At 34.8% G+C, this 15,185-nt stretch overlaps 2 protein-coding genes across 2 annotated transcripts in view; one reads left to right on the plus strand and one right to left on the minus strand.

The window, feature by feature from the left end:
- Nucleotides 1-8,667, minus strand: part of spg11 (SPG11 vesicle trafficking associated, spatacsin) — a 33,504-nt gene extending 24,837 nt beyond the window's left edge. Inside the window, exons 1-9 of the mRNA XM_039648162.2 lie at nucleotides 8,536-8,667; nucleotides 7,649-7,922; nucleotides 6,804-6,979; nucleotides 6,285-6,512; nucleotides 5,257-5,440; nucleotides 4,102-4,239; nucleotides 3,177-3,550; nucleotides 1,893-2,038; nucleotides 1,167-1,299 (exon numbers count right to left, since the gene is read on the minus strand). Of these exons, the coding sequence (XP_039504096.2) occupies nucleotides 1,167-1,299; nucleotides 1,893-2,038; nucleotides 3,177-3,550; nucleotides 4,102-4,239; nucleotides 5,257-5,440; nucleotides 6,285-6,512; nucleotides 6,804-6,979; nucleotides 7,649-7,884 (1,615 nt within the window). The 5' untranslated portion in view covers nucleotides 7,885-7,922; nucleotides 8,536-8,667. The remainder of the gene's footprint in view (nucleotides 1-1,166; nucleotides 1,300-1,892; nucleotides 2,039-3,176; nucleotides 3,551-4,101; nucleotides 4,240-5,256; nucleotides 5,441-6,284; nucleotides 6,513-6,803; nucleotides 6,980-7,648; nucleotides 7,923-8,535) is intronic.
- ciao2a (cytosolic iron-sulfur assembly component 2A) lies at nucleotides 8,652-13,961 on the plus strand. Its single transcript, XM_039648165.2, has 5 exons — nucleotides 8,652-8,787; nucleotides 9,270-9,434; nucleotides 10,969-11,018; nucleotides 12,246-12,291; nucleotides 13,253-13,961. The coding sequence occupies exons 1-5, from the start codon at nucleotides 8,676-8,678 to the stop codon at nucleotides 13,351-13,353; spliced, it is 474 nt and encodes a 157-aa protein (XP_039504099.1). The 5' UTR covers nucleotides 8,652-8,675; the 3' UTR covers nucleotides 13,354-13,961.
- The last annotated feature ends 1,224 nt before the right edge of the window (nucleotides 13,962-15,185 follow it).

A 15,185-nucleotide genomic window follows, 5' to 3' on the forward strand; every position in this document is an offset into this window, starting at 1 on the left:
CACACACACACACACATGTTTACTTAGCTATCTAAGCAGGGACATTCCATAGACATAATGGGTTTTATACTGACAAACTGTATATTTTATTCCTTTACACTAACCCTACCAATCACACACACACACACACACACACACACAAAATAACCCTACCCCTAACCCTACCTATCACACACACACACTTAACCTTACCCCTAAATCTAACCATCACACACACACACACACTAACCCTACCCCTAAACCTACCCAACCCATCAAAGAAAACTTTCTGCATTTTTACATTTAAAAAAATCCACCTTTAATTACTTTATTTTTTCAGATTTTGGTCTCTTATTGGTACAAATTTGTCCCCAAAATATATTTAAGTTGGTACACACACACACACACGGTCAGAGGTGTGGAATAATTACGACTGTTTAATATTTGTAAAAAAGTGTTTCTTCTGCTCACCAAGGCTGAATTCATTTGATCAAAAATACAGTAAAACACTGAAATATTATTACAATTTAAGAATAACTTTTTTATATTTTAGAATGTAATTAATTTATGTTTTATTTTTGTGATCAAAGCTGAATTTTCAGCATCATTACTGTATTCTTCAGGGTCACATGATCCTTCAGTAGTCATTCTTTCTAATATTATTTAGTATAATTAGAGCGATAAAGCGATATGAAAATTTGGGCCGATACGATAACCGATAATTCTTTATATTTGAAAGCCGATAACCGATATATCGGCCGAAAAATCGAAATCCACATTTTTATATAATTCTTGAGAGCCTGATTACAAAAACAAAAGTCTCATCATTAAAAGCCACGTTTTAAACACACAATTATAAAGTCCTCATTATAATTGTACCGCACTGAACTGTATTTTTCTTTTTGAAGTGATTCCAAGCAATGTTGAACAGTGTCTGAAATTATTCATCAGCCAAGAGTTCTTATATGACCGATAACTGAAATAAGAAAGACCTATTTCCTATTTCCTCTTTCATGAGATCCAATCACTGAGGTCGTAAGCTAAAACCGATGCCCATTAAAGACGCCGTTGCTCCTGACCTTCAATAACCTGCAGATCTGAGAGAAGACTTCTTCAGATCGTTTAATTGAGCAGCGGGTGGAGAAGGGGGTTAGGATCAGAAGATCTCATTAAAGCGGGTGTCTTACTCCTCAGCTGCGTTTGGGTCGAGGCGACCGGCGTTTGATCGGGCAGAACAAACCCAGACGCGGGGCTCAGGATGTTCTCCTTACTCTTCAGAAAGAAATCAACCGTGTCCAGCTGATGGTTCTTGAGGCCGGCCTGAAATGAACACAATATTCACATAGACTTACTGACATTTCAGACATAAAGCAGTCAAGTTTGAGGTTGTGTGAACCATGATAAAAAGATTTTTAAAGACCTATTATGCCCCTTTTACAGTCTTGATGTTGTTTCAGGCTCTACTAGAACAGGTTTTCCTGCTTGAATGTTGATTATTTTCCTCATATTCTCCATTGTTGCGGCTCCTCTTGTCCCAGTCTGTCAGTAACGCTCTGTTTACTTCCTGTCTCTATGAAGCCCCTCCTTCTGAAAAGCACACTGTGCTCTGATTGGTCGGCTGGATCAGTGTATTGTGATTGGTTGCGTGTGTTTGGGAAATGTCCCGCCCCTTACCATAACCGCCAGTTTAACACAGTACTAACTAACTGAACCAGGCCCCGCCCCTTTAATCTACGTATGAATTATTATAATGAGGAATATTGTGATGTGTTCGTTCCCGGGAGAAACTCAAGACTACACACTAAAGAAAGATAAAGATAGCAGAATAGGTCCTCTTTAACGCTTTATTCTCTGGGTTTCATTAATACTATATGGATGAAATGCCATAGTGTGTGTGTGTGTGGTGTGTGTACCTGTAGGGCATGTATGGGTATTGAACAGCGTCCCCATGCGTTCAGATGGCAGAGCGAGTCGACCGTACCAGCGGTGCCAAACACCATCAGCCGGTTCAACAGTTCCTCCTGCGTCACACAGAACAGAACCACCGACAGACCCGACGCTAAAACACACACACACACACACACACACACAGATGATCATTCAGTAACATGATATATACACTCAATGTGACATGGTAATACAGTCGGTGTACCATCGCACCATCACAGTATTGGTTGTAAGCACACACTCAAATCTTATTTATATACCAGCTGAATGAGCAGATCACATTAACCTAAGCGTAAGCAAATAAATAAATAAATAAATAAAAATGAGAATTTATTTTGCATAAAAGAGAAAATTAAGCCATATTAGTAATTTCCACGAATACAGCCAGCACAAAAATATGTCAGAACAAATAATACTACAATGCTTAAATAAATAAATGCATATAATGCTAAAATAAATGAATGTTAAAATTATTTAAATAAATTCTTAAATGCATAAATTAACACGATTCAATAGATAAATAAACGCCTAAATAAATATTTACATAAACCCTTGTTTAAATAAACGCCTAAATAAATGAATGAATTCTTAAATACAGAAATGTTTAATACTGTAAATGTAACGCTTAAATAATAAACGCTTAAATTAAAAAAGGCATAAATAAATGTTTAAACAATAACTTGCATAATTGCAAAAAAATGAAAAATGATGGATAAATAAATGCTTAAATAAATGGCTAATAAATTAATGAATTACAAAATAAATATATAAATGTTTAATACTGCAAATTTTAAAATAAACGCTTAAATAAAAAACACTTGAACAAATGCTAAAAGAAATAATTATTTAAATTAATAAAAATGTGTATACTATACATATAAAATGTTTTAATAAGTAAATTCTTAAATACATGCATGTTTAAATAAATAGTTACTGTGAATGCTTAAATAAATTATGTTACATCATTGCTGTGTATTTTTGTGTATTGCTGCTTTTTGCGTCTCTAATAAAAATAAATGCTTAAATAAACATATATGCTTATAGGCTTACAGAAATATGATTTTTTTTTTTTATATATGATTTTTTTGTGAGAAAATATTTTGTTTTAAACTGATGGTCCTAAAAAAGGGGCGTACTTTTCTTGAATTTTGCGCTGATGTTCAACATGACAGGCAGTGCATATAAAATAAAAACAGGTCATATTTAGATGCGTGGCATAAGGTCAGAGGTCAGATGAACAGAAGTCTTACCCTTCAGTAACAGGCACAGGTGTTCGTCGTCAGACCTCTGGACGGGAACGGCAGGAGCGTCCGACCGCTGGTACGTGACGCTTTGACCCTCCAGATCCCAGTAGGCCAGAACCGTGTTTGCGTTCCCAGGAGAAACGAACGTAACCAGCGCGGAGAACTCTGACACGTTCAGGCCCGTCGGCCTGGCTCTCTCCGACACGGTGAAACACGTCGCAGCGCCCCCTGGCTTCACGGAGGACTGGGAGAGTTTGGCAGTGGCGGCCGCCCGACGGCACTCGATGTGTGTGAAGTCTCTGAACCAGGGGAACCTGCGAGCCGGGCGATGTGGGCCTTTACATCGACTGTACAGCAGCGATAGACGCGACTCCCACGACCTGGACACATTTAAACGGCCCGGGAAATGAAGCAGAGTGAGAGTGATGCATTATGTTGCATTATAAAGACGAACTCAGATTTATATGTGACCTTGGACCACAAACCTTCAAACCTATCTTCAAATGAAATTTAATTCCTATTTAATGCTATTTGTAATGTTTTAATGCCATTCATGAGATATTTCAAGCATTTATTTTTTATTATTGTGATGATTATGGGTTACAGATATGAAAACCTTGGTTTTCATAAGCATCACAATTATAACAAATAAAGGCTTGAAATATCTCACTTTGCATGTAATGAGTCTGTATAACATATTAGTTTCACCTTTTAAGTTCAATTACTGAAATAAATGAACCTTTGCACCATATTCTCATTTTTCGAGTTTCACCTGTAAATGCACGACTTTAAAGGCGATTTTCTCAATGTTTCGATTTTTTTGCACCTTCAGATTCCAGATTTTTAATATCTGTATCTCAGACAAATATTGTCCTATCCTAATGGAAAGCGTATGTATTCAGCTTTCAGATGAACTCAATTTAAAACATACCTGTCTGTTTGGAAGGGTTTCTCTAGTATGGTTAGGCTGTGGGCGGAGCTTGCGAGGCTGTCCTGATCCCATGATTCAGTGGGCCTGGGAAACGGCGGATTAGCGGCAGTGCGACAATATAAGTGATCCGGATACATCCTGAAATCCACACAGAAAACAATAGGGAATAGATCTGGAAATTGCAGTTTACTTCAAGATATTTGACAACAAAAGAAAATATAATAATAACAATAATATAAGGTATACAGCTGCAATGTGATATAATGGATCCACATATCCAAGATGCTTGTCTTTATATTTATATTATTACATTTATACATTTTAATAGTACAGTATAATAATAAAAGCAGTATTTACCTATTACATACTGTTCTTAATATTATACCGTATTTATATATAAATTAAACAAATATATGAAATAAATAAATGTAATAATCATCAGATGGGGGGAAAAGCTATACACACAAAAAATAAGGAATAAATCTGGAATACATTTTGCAGTTTAGAAATACAATATATTTATATATATATATATATATATATATATATCCAAGATAACACAAACACACGGTTATATAAGATTACATTATATTGTTTAATATAATTAAAGTTTGGAATACTTACATTTTGATATGATATGATATAATATTATGTTATATTATATCATATTATTATGTTATATATTATATTAGTATATTACATATTTTTGCAGGTCGCCATGTGTTCAGTGATATTGTTAATATACTATTATTTATAAATATTTTTTTATACATTTAAATGAACGCAATACATTTTAAATGTATTATTATTTTGAATTAGCTTTTATTTTTATATTTTATATTTATATTACAGTCTCTTTATACTGGTAAGGTAAAATAAGACATTTTGCATTATCTGGACCACAAATATTCCCCCATTGCATATTTATAATCAACATTAAATATATCAGTTTAATGTAGTGCTGACACTAAAACTCTGAAAACCTGAATTTTTCCTCACACAGTAATTTTTATTTTGGGGGAACTATCCACAATACATATTGTTGCATTTTTGTGTTGCAATATATTGTGGGCCGATATATTGTTACATCCCTACACGTGTCGTATAATATTAATTGCAGAATGAATTGAATATGTGATTAGGTATACAGCGCACCGGAAGTAGTGGTTGAGGTCGAGGGCGAGGGCCTGGTTCTGCCGGGTCATGGTCACCGCTGTGCTGAGATCACGCGAGATCTGGATCAGACAGAACAAGACGGACGGAGGAAGGTCAGCTGACCCGCAGTATGAGGGAAAGTCCACCGTCGCCAGGAGCTTCCCGTCAGTGCCGTCCAGCACGTCTGACACTCAGCGTCAAAGAAAACACGGCTAAAACTATCAGACACACTTAGAAAGAGACATTCATTCAAAAATTACTAAATACATAAATAAAAAGTATTTACATTATGGTAGTATTTATTTGTACTGCATTTAAAACCACTGAAAAAAAGCTTTTTTGTGCAAATATTTTTTTTTTAAATATAATGAAATATTTTAATTGTACTATGCATGTGAGCATTATACATACATACAAAAACATAAACAATGTAATTACTTTGAGCAGTAGTGTGTGTATTTAATTATATTATATTAATTGTTTAATATAATTTAAAAGTTTGAAACACTTAAGATTTGTAAAAAAAATGTTATATTATTTAAAATAATTGTGAGTTTATTTACAATATTATATTACATTAATTATTTAATATCTTTTAAAAGTTTTGAATACGTCAGATTTTTTTAATATTATATTATTTTAAATTAATTGTTTAATATTATTAAAAAATATATTTTTGTATATTATATTATATATTTACTTTTCACTTCAAAATCAAAAAGTAAAAAAAAATATAAAAAAAATATATATTTTGAATTTGGTGTTTCACAAGCCTTTTTTAAAAACTATCTTCTAGATTGATTCGTGTATGTACAATTACAATAAAAATACGTCCTAAAGTCCATAAATAAACCTCAAACATGTCAAAGGTGAACTGCATCATGTCTGGCTCAGAGAAGGACCGTCATTTCTCTGTCATAAGAATATATTTTATAATGTAAAAATAATAAGTATTTAATAAGGATGCAGCGACCACCGATAATTCTTAATATCTGAAAGCTGATAACCGATATACTGAGCAAGGATACACACGAGTCCAGTGCTGAGCAGGAGGAACAGCGTCCCCCGGCAGAGCCGCTGATCCACGAAGGATCCCCCCGTCGGGATCGGGGTGTTGAGGCGACAGGAGGAGTGTGTATCGAGGCTTGAGGTCTCTTCCGTCCAGCGCAGCGTCAGCAGGACACACGTGTTGACCAGCAGAACACACAGGCCATCGGTGAAGCTCAGCGGAGAGAGAGAGAGCAGCTCACACACATCTGAGGAGGAGAGTGTGTGATCACATAGATAGATCATCAGCAGAATTTAAAATGGTGTTGTGTGTCTCTTTAAATGCAAATGAACTGCTGCTTTCGCAAAGAGGGCGGAGCTTCAAGAGAGTGCGTGAGTGAGTGAGAGTGTGGTTTAGTAGAAAATGTGGTTAACACCCAGTCATGCTTAAAAAATAAAAATAATATACTGTGAAATGGTGTAATTTTGAAAAATACCGCGATACAAGAATTTGGTTCATACCGCCCAGCACTAATGTAAAGATGTGTGTGTTCTCTCACCAGGGTGTTTGTCCTGAACGCAGCGCAGCAGCGAGTCAGAAGGCGTCACACACACGAGCAGAACCTGATCCTGAGGGGTCAGCTCATACAGTCTCAGATCCCACTGAGAGTCCAGCAAAAGCAACTTCGGCTTCACATCGCGGCCACTGGGATCTGACAGGTCTTCCCACAGGAAACTCAACAGCAAAACAACAGAGTGAGTGAGAGACATTGCTGTTTTCATGATTTAACAATAACAGAAATGGTAAAAAATAAAAATATGACAGGGTTCGGACAGAGTCGCTGTAAAATGAAATTCCAGTACTTTTCAAGCACTACTTTGTTGTTTTCAAGGACTTCAATCAGAGATCTCACTTATCAAACATTATTTTTATTATTTTTCAAATTCTAAAAAGGTAAAATAGATAAACAAAATGGTAAGAATACAGTTCAGCAGATGCAATGACTGTGGTAACTATAACCATTGAAAGGATCCTATGATAAATATATTGCTGATAAAGATATATATTTTTAAGCAATATCCCACTCATAGCCATGCGGAATGTCTTTATATCTATGACAGACGGGCTGCAGCGTTCATTTTGTTGTAAAAGATTGTTTTATCGATAAAATTAAGCAGTCATTTCACATTTATTGTCTTTCAATAATTCAAGCTTTTCATACATGTCTGTTTTCAAGGGTTTTCCAGGAGTCAGAATTCAAAAAGTCAAATAGTTTAACACCTTGTATGAAATCTGGTGACGCATACAGCTGCAATTACCTGCAATGTAATGTAACCTGCAATGTAAACATACAGTAAATGCATAAATATTACATTTAAAGAGTATTTTCGGTGAAAGACTCACTCAGTGCAGGAGTGCTGAAGTGTGTGCGAGGATCTGATGCTCTCAGAGATGTTCCTCACGGTCACTTCACCTCCAGCATTCAGACAGCACAGCACTGACGGGCCTTTACTGAGCCTGACCCTCACTGTGTCCTCAACACCGGCACACACACCTGAGTCCTCAACCCCTGCACACACACCCGTGTCCGGCAGCAGGTCCACCTCCAGCGCCTCTGCCCTGCTCAACCCCTGCAGCATCTCGAACCGCTGTCAATCACTCAGGAATAACACACATCCTTCACCCGGAAACACAAACCAAGAGACAATCGAGATGAAAATAACAAAGTCCGAAAAATAAAAAAACAAACTAACTAAAGCGTTCGTTCAAAAGTCAAAATATCAGCCTCCATGATCCAAACAAACCCCAGCTGATTATCACACGCTCGTCACGTGAACGGCAGGAAAACCAATCAAACTCAACACCCATTTCCTCTACTTACTTACTTTGCAAATAATATTTAATGACATGAAAAGTCAAAATATGCGGTACTAAGTTGTATCTATGAGATAAAAAGTCGAAATTATGGACATATTAAATCGGAATTATCACATAAAGTTAAAATATGACATATTGATTCGTTTATGAGAAAAGGCAGAAATTATGACACGCTTTATCGAAAGTATGTCATACGAAAGTAATAATTTCGACTCATAAATCTCATAATTATGACTTGTACATAATATTAATGATTAATTATCTTAAATGTAAATGAGAGACTAGTAAAAGGAAAACTCCTTTTTTTCCCCCACAACTTTCGAGAGAATGATGTCAAATATAAAGAACAGTAAAAGAAAACACGTCAATAACACCATAGCACAAGACGGTTTGACAGTAAATGAAAGATTTACAATGTTGATGACCGTTAAACCGCGTCAACACCTGTCGAACGGTTCTTTCGGCTGTTGATCGCTCTGGTCTGACTCTGTGTGAACGCGGAAGAGCAGAAGCGCGTGACCGTTGAAGCTATAGCGATGAACCGGACCGGGTTATGGAGCTCGTGTTCGGACTACTGAACCGAGCCTGGATCCTCACGGGACTTTCTGACTTGACGAATGACAAGAGAAGCAAGAAGATGGAGGAAAAAGCGCTGGAGGTGTATGGTGAGTAACGATGACCTTAGCAATACGTTTTAAGGAACAGCCAGTAGGAAATAAATACCACAGAACATTAAGGTTGTATTATGTATAACGTCATAACGTTAACCATGGGACGGAATCATTGCCGTATTCATATAACAAATACCTGTTACTTCAAAGAATCCCAAGATATATTAACTGTAACGTTACATATCCATAATACAAAACAAGGTTATACCATGGTAACGTTACAGTGATGGTGTCAGGTGTAAATAGCATGATATTGTATTTGTATACAGTGGTAAACATCACCATAATCATACTATTATATTTTCCTGGCTAGTACTTTAAAGAATGCTATCATATTACCATAGTACATATCCATAACAACAAGGTATTACCATGATAATATGTTATATACCAGTGTACTGAATCATTACCACAGTCATTTTCCGAGTACTTCGAATTATACCATCATATTATCCAGATTCTCTCTGTTTTCACAGACGTGATCCGGACGATTCGTGATCCGGAGAAGCCCAACACTCTGGAGGAGCTCGACGTCGTGACGGAGAAGTGTGTGAGTGTGCAGGAGCTCGGAGACGAGGAATACCTCATCATCATTAAGTTCTCTCCCACTGTCCCACACTGCTCTCTGGCCACGCTGATAGGTGTGTATTTGGGTAGGGTTAGGGGTCAGGTTAATGTAAGTGGACAGAACAATACAGGTTTGTACAATATAAGAAACATTACGTTTATGGAGAGTCCCCACGAAGATTGCGTGTGTGTGAAATGATAAGACCAAACAGTCATGTGACCTCTATCGTTCATCACTGCACCTCACAGATAGCAGACAACACAGACCGTATCTTTTATTGACAACACCACAATCACACTGTCCAGCAACAAAAAACAAGAACAGAACTATTAGGCCGTTCATAATCATTAAATAATTGGTAATCCATTATCTTGTCCGGCTTAAAAACGACACAATATCAAAGACACAGTAACAGTGTAAACTCTCAGATTATATATACTCTATATGAATTACTCTACACAGAGCTGATATTTGCTTTCTCTCTAGAAATGAACAGGATTGAATGCGTTCTGAAGCTCTAATGGTGTTTGATGCTGCAGAAAACACGGTTATGAAGTTCTGATGGTTATAATAACGCTCAGATAAATGTGAGCGTCAAGTGCAGCTTGACTGTCTGAATGTCAACAGAGCTGAAAAGTGAACCTTATGAATAAATTATTGTACTTATTAATATTTCCAATCCACAGCAGGCAATAGTGGGTGAATCCTATTTCACTTCAAAATCAAGACATAAAAAATTGTTTTGCATTAAGAAAATGACTTGTGTCACAAATACAAAATTATACTTGAAACCAGTGGAAGATTCTGAGATGCTGGCGAAACAATATCTAAAATATAAATCTAGTCTCATGACATATTGAGTAATCAACTGAACTTCTAACCTTTTCCATTTTTTTTAATGATTTGAGATATAAGTTTGCTTCTACATAGTAACAGAAGGGTTTGCATATGAAGAACCAATCAAATTGTAGGGAAATTATGTAATGTTTCATGTCATTTTTGCCATACCTCCTATTCTATAAAAAAACCCAACAACTGTTGTATTGTTTTTGCTGGTGGGATTCTCTGAAGTTTATCCGAGATCCTCCGGCCGTGATTAAAGCTAACTTTATTAGATTAGTAGATTAGTCGAGTCCGCTTTGTTTATACAGCACTTTTTATTACTTTACTTACTAACAGGTAAATAATGCAACAAAGTTTGTTTCTGGAAGAAAATGGTGTCACAGTCATAGGAAAGTCAGTGATGGTTCAGTAGTGTTGTAAAAAAGTTTATATATATATATATATATATATATATAAAAAGCTTTTTTATATATAAAAAAGAAGAGAAAAATTGAGAAAAATGTGATGTCATCGTCCAGCTCAGTCCAGTTCTCATATTAAATTAAATGTCCCCAAAATAAGCAAAATCCAATGGCGACAAAAGTGCAGAGGAACCAAAACTCATCAGTGACCGAATGGAGAAAACCCTTGAGAGAAGCCAGACTCAGTCGCTCAGTTCTCCTCCGGCTGACGAGCGAATGGTGTGATTACGATTCAGACAGCATTATATGTGTGAAACGACAGCTAATTAACCCTGTGCCTCCTGTTATTCCCTGTTCCTGCAGGTTTGTGTTTACAAGTCAAACTTCAGCGCTGCCTGCCGTTCAAACACAAGGTACGTCTCACCGTTAAAGGGTTAGTTCACCCGAACATGAAAACTCGCCCTCGCCCTCACGTAGGCTCGCTATTGGCCGACGCTGGTCATGTGTGTGATGATGCGTTCTGACATATAGCCCAGAAGCGTTGCGCTGTTACACTACATGAACTCACTCTATAAACACAAGATTTTGTCACAGTTCAAGGGGGGCGGGGTTTAATCGTCCAGGATTTTCTCCATATAATGGACTTTACTGGGAACCAAACGGTTCAAGGTCCAAAAGACAGTTTCAGTGCAAACTGTTGAAAGGGCTTTAAACGATTCCAGACAATGAATAAGGGTCTTATCAAGCGAAACGATCGCTCATTTAATAAATAAATAACAAAGTTTAAGTTTTATAAAGCACAAATGGTCGCCTTGCTCTGTTCTGTGATGCGCGTTCGTGACTCTCCTGTTTGAACTTGTTTATCAAAATGAACGAATCTTTTCCCGAGTCAATTCATTTCATTTGTTGAATGAACTTTGTTATTTATTTTTTAAATGAGTGATCGTTTCGCTTGATAAGACCTTCGCTTTGAACTGTCTTTTGGACCTTGAACTGTTTGGTTCCCATTGAAGTCCATTATATGGAGAAAAATCCTGGAATGTTTTCATCAAAAACCTTAATTTCTTTTCGACTGAAGAAAGAAAGAGATGGACATCTTGGATGAGATGGGGGTGAGTAAATTATCAGCAAGTTTTTTTTAAAAGTGAACTACTCCTTTAAGGTTGAGCCACTGTAGTCACTCGGACTATTTTAACGATGTCTTTACTAACTTTCTGAGCCGGCCAGTTTCAATTACAGAGAAGCCTATGGAGGAGTGATCCAGCCCTCAGATTTAATCAGAAATCTCTTAATTTGAATGTCTTACGGGGTTGAACAACATGAGGGCGAGTAATTACTAACGGAGTTTTCATGTTTGGTTGAATAACCCTTTAAAGCTCAGTGTTATTCAGAGATTTCCTCGGATGTTTGGATGCTCTATTATTAGCCGTGTGGAAATGGGAAAGAATGGGAAGAGTAAACACTCTCCTCCTGGCATGGAGGCTTTTAATGAGGTGTCGCATTGATGAAAGGCCGTTAAATGAAAGCGAACGCGACGGCTATTGTCGGACTCGTCGTGTTTCTGATGTCTTTTGCTTTCTGGTGTCTCTTTTTTTCTGGCCTCTGATCACATTTTTCTTTCTGGCTTTCTTCCCTTCCAGCTGGAGATTTACATAACCGAGGGAACGCACTCGACCGAGGAGGATAGTGAGTGTTCGTCTTCATCACAACAGTTTCACACGACCCTTGGGCCAGACACATTCTCTAGCACATCATCAACACACGCTTCATTAACAAAGCTCGCCGTAACCTTTTAATGTTTTAGTTTCTAGAAAAATGTATCGTTTATATATTTTGTATTTTAATTATTTTTATTTAAATGCATGATTTTATTTTATAATTTTAATTAAAAAAGTTTATTAAATAATCATTATATATATATATATATATATATATATATATATGATTTTATTTTTCATTAATTTTCATCAAATTTATAAACAAATGTAAAAGTACATAATATATTGTTTTGTTCATAAATAGACATACAATGGAATTTGTGAAAAAATAAATAATTATAAGATTAATCATATTATATTATATATGAAATAAAAATTGTTTAATTCATTTAAATTGTCAAAGTGTGTGTGTATATATGTATATATATATATATATACACATATATACACACACACACTTTAAACAAGTTATATACGTATGTGTGTGTATGTATATATATATATATATACATACACATGTATATGACTTGTTTTTAAAAAAAAATGCATTAATGTATTTTATATATTTAAATGTATATAATATTTCAAAAAAATAATTTATATATTTTAATAATATATAACATTTAAATTAATTAATCAAATATAATGATGGCAAATGAGACATCCATCAAAAAATAAATTCAATAAATGATTATATTACAGAATATTTAGCCAAAATTCCCCAAAATGATCATCCATTGATAAAACTTTTGCATTTTAGAAAGTGTGAAACGGACTCTTGGATTATTGTACAGCTGTGTTTGATCACTGACCCTCGATGATAATCTGGAAATGTCCTGGAGTGTGTCCTGATTAAATCAGTGTGAGATGATAAGGGTGTAAGAGTTGTTCGATCTCCTAACTGGATCTCCTGTGTCGCTCTTTCTCAGTTAACAAACAGATCAACGATAAGGAGCGCGTGGCGGCCGCCATGGAGAACCCGAACCTGCGGGAGATCGTGGAGCAGTGTGTTACTGAACCAGACGACTGACACACACACACACACACACAGATCATGTCTGATGAAACTAGAAAACTAAGCCCAGCAGGACTTTTGGCAGACGAGAAGTTGTCTGGATGAAACAAGAAGGTCTTTCCCGCTTGTTTGTTTGTTTCATTCCTCAAGCTGAGAGACAACACACACACACACACACTTCCTAGGTAAACAATCAAAATGTTGCATGAACTCGTAAAAGAACACCTTTAAAGGTTCGTTCCCCTAAACAGACGAACCCTTATGTCCCCAAACATCAGACTTTCTGTGTGTGCAACACGAGCTTCTGTTTCCATATAGTCAGAGGGGATTTGACTATGAACTGCTCAAGAAAGGCACTAAAACCACATTAAAATGATCATTTATGAGCAAAAAATAAGACACCGACAATAATATTTTAAGGAAACAAAAGCAAATTTCACACTTAAGTTGCCGGGGACATTCAGATCCTGCAAATTATATGTGAGATGAACTAGTTTTTAAAGTTTTTTTTTTCTCTTTTTTTGTGATGGACAATGATGAGTTTGTAAATAACTTGATTTTATAAGGGAAAAATCTATATTTGTAGAACTCCAGATGTTATGAATAAAACCTTTCTCGGAGAAGTGACGCGAGAAGCGTGTGTTTATGCAGATATGGTTCCCAGGCTCATGGAAAACATGGAAATATTAACCATGGGGTTTTATATATGTGTGTTTTATAGGCCTGGGGAAGTCATTAACTTAATAAAATCATTTTTAAAAAGCATAATTGTATAGTGAATATAATTTGTATTGTCTAAGTAGCTGGGAATTAATTTTTGTGAGTGAAATCTATATACATTTTTTCTTTGTACAAATTATGTCACAACAGACTGGAAAAACATGGAAATTCATTAGTTAAAAAATATGTTAACTGTTTAAATTGAACAAGTAATTATTTATTTCATACTAAATAATAATTCATGAAATAATTCACAAATGTATTATTATTCAATTGAATTATTTTTTACATTTAAATATTATTAATAATAATAATCGAATCTAATTCATACTAAATAAATATATTTTAAAGTCATTTGTTTATATTCAATAACATCTCATTCTTAATAATTTATAAAATGTATATTCAAATAAAAAAGTAAAACATTTTAATTTTAAATAATATAAAATAATTCATACTAAACAATAATTAAAAAATTATATTTAAATTGATAAAATGTAACATTTAAATATTAAATAATGAACCTAATTCATACTAAATTTATAAAAATATCTATTTAAATTAAATGTAAAACATTGAACTGTTAAATAATATAATTCATACTGTATAATAAATGTATATTTAAATTAAAGAATGTAAAACATTTAAATATTAAATAACTTAGTTTATATGAAATACTTTATAAATGTATATTTAAATAGTAAAAAGTTAAACATTTAAATAATCATATTAATAATAAACTGATTCAAACTCAATAATAAATGCATATTGAAATTAAAGAATGCAAATTTAAAATATTAAATGATAACAATAATGATAAAATTCATACTAAATGTAAAAAATCATTAAATTAAATGTTCAATAATAATATGATTAATTATCTTTTAACAACAATAAATATTTGATCATTATTTTACCCAGAAGGTCTTTATATTTTTTGCTGCAGTGGATGCTGTAATGCCAGACGGTGGCGCTCAACATCCTTCACTGTTCATCTTCACATGGATTCACGCAGATTTACTGTACATTACATGCTGAAAACATCTCCTTTTACACTATTTTGGATGGTCACTTCAGAACAAAGTCTTCTTTAAGGTGATGATGAAATATTAAACGTTAGTTAAATT

Source organism: Pimephales promelas, chromosome 25, assembly GCF_988280905.1.
Source record: "Pimephales promelas chromosome 25, fPimPro1.hap1.1, whole genome shotgun sequence".
Classification (NCBI taxonomy): Eukaryota; Metazoa; Chordata; class Actinopteri; order Cypriniformes; family Leuciscidae; genus Pimephales; species Pimephales promelas.

Coding starts and splice junctions, on each gene's coding strand:
- ciao2a (XM_039648165.2), top strand. CDS start 8,676: ATGGAGCTCGTGTTCGGACTACTGAACCGAGCCTGGATCCTCACGGGA. Junction 9,435..10,968: donor CTCTCTGGCCACGCTGATAG/GTGTGTATTTGG, acceptor CTGTTCCTGCAG/GTTTGTGTTTACAAGTCAAA. Junction 11,019..12,245: donor GCCTGCCGTTCAAACACAAG/GTACGTCTCACC, acceptor CTTCCCTTCCAG/CTGGAGATTTACATAACCGA.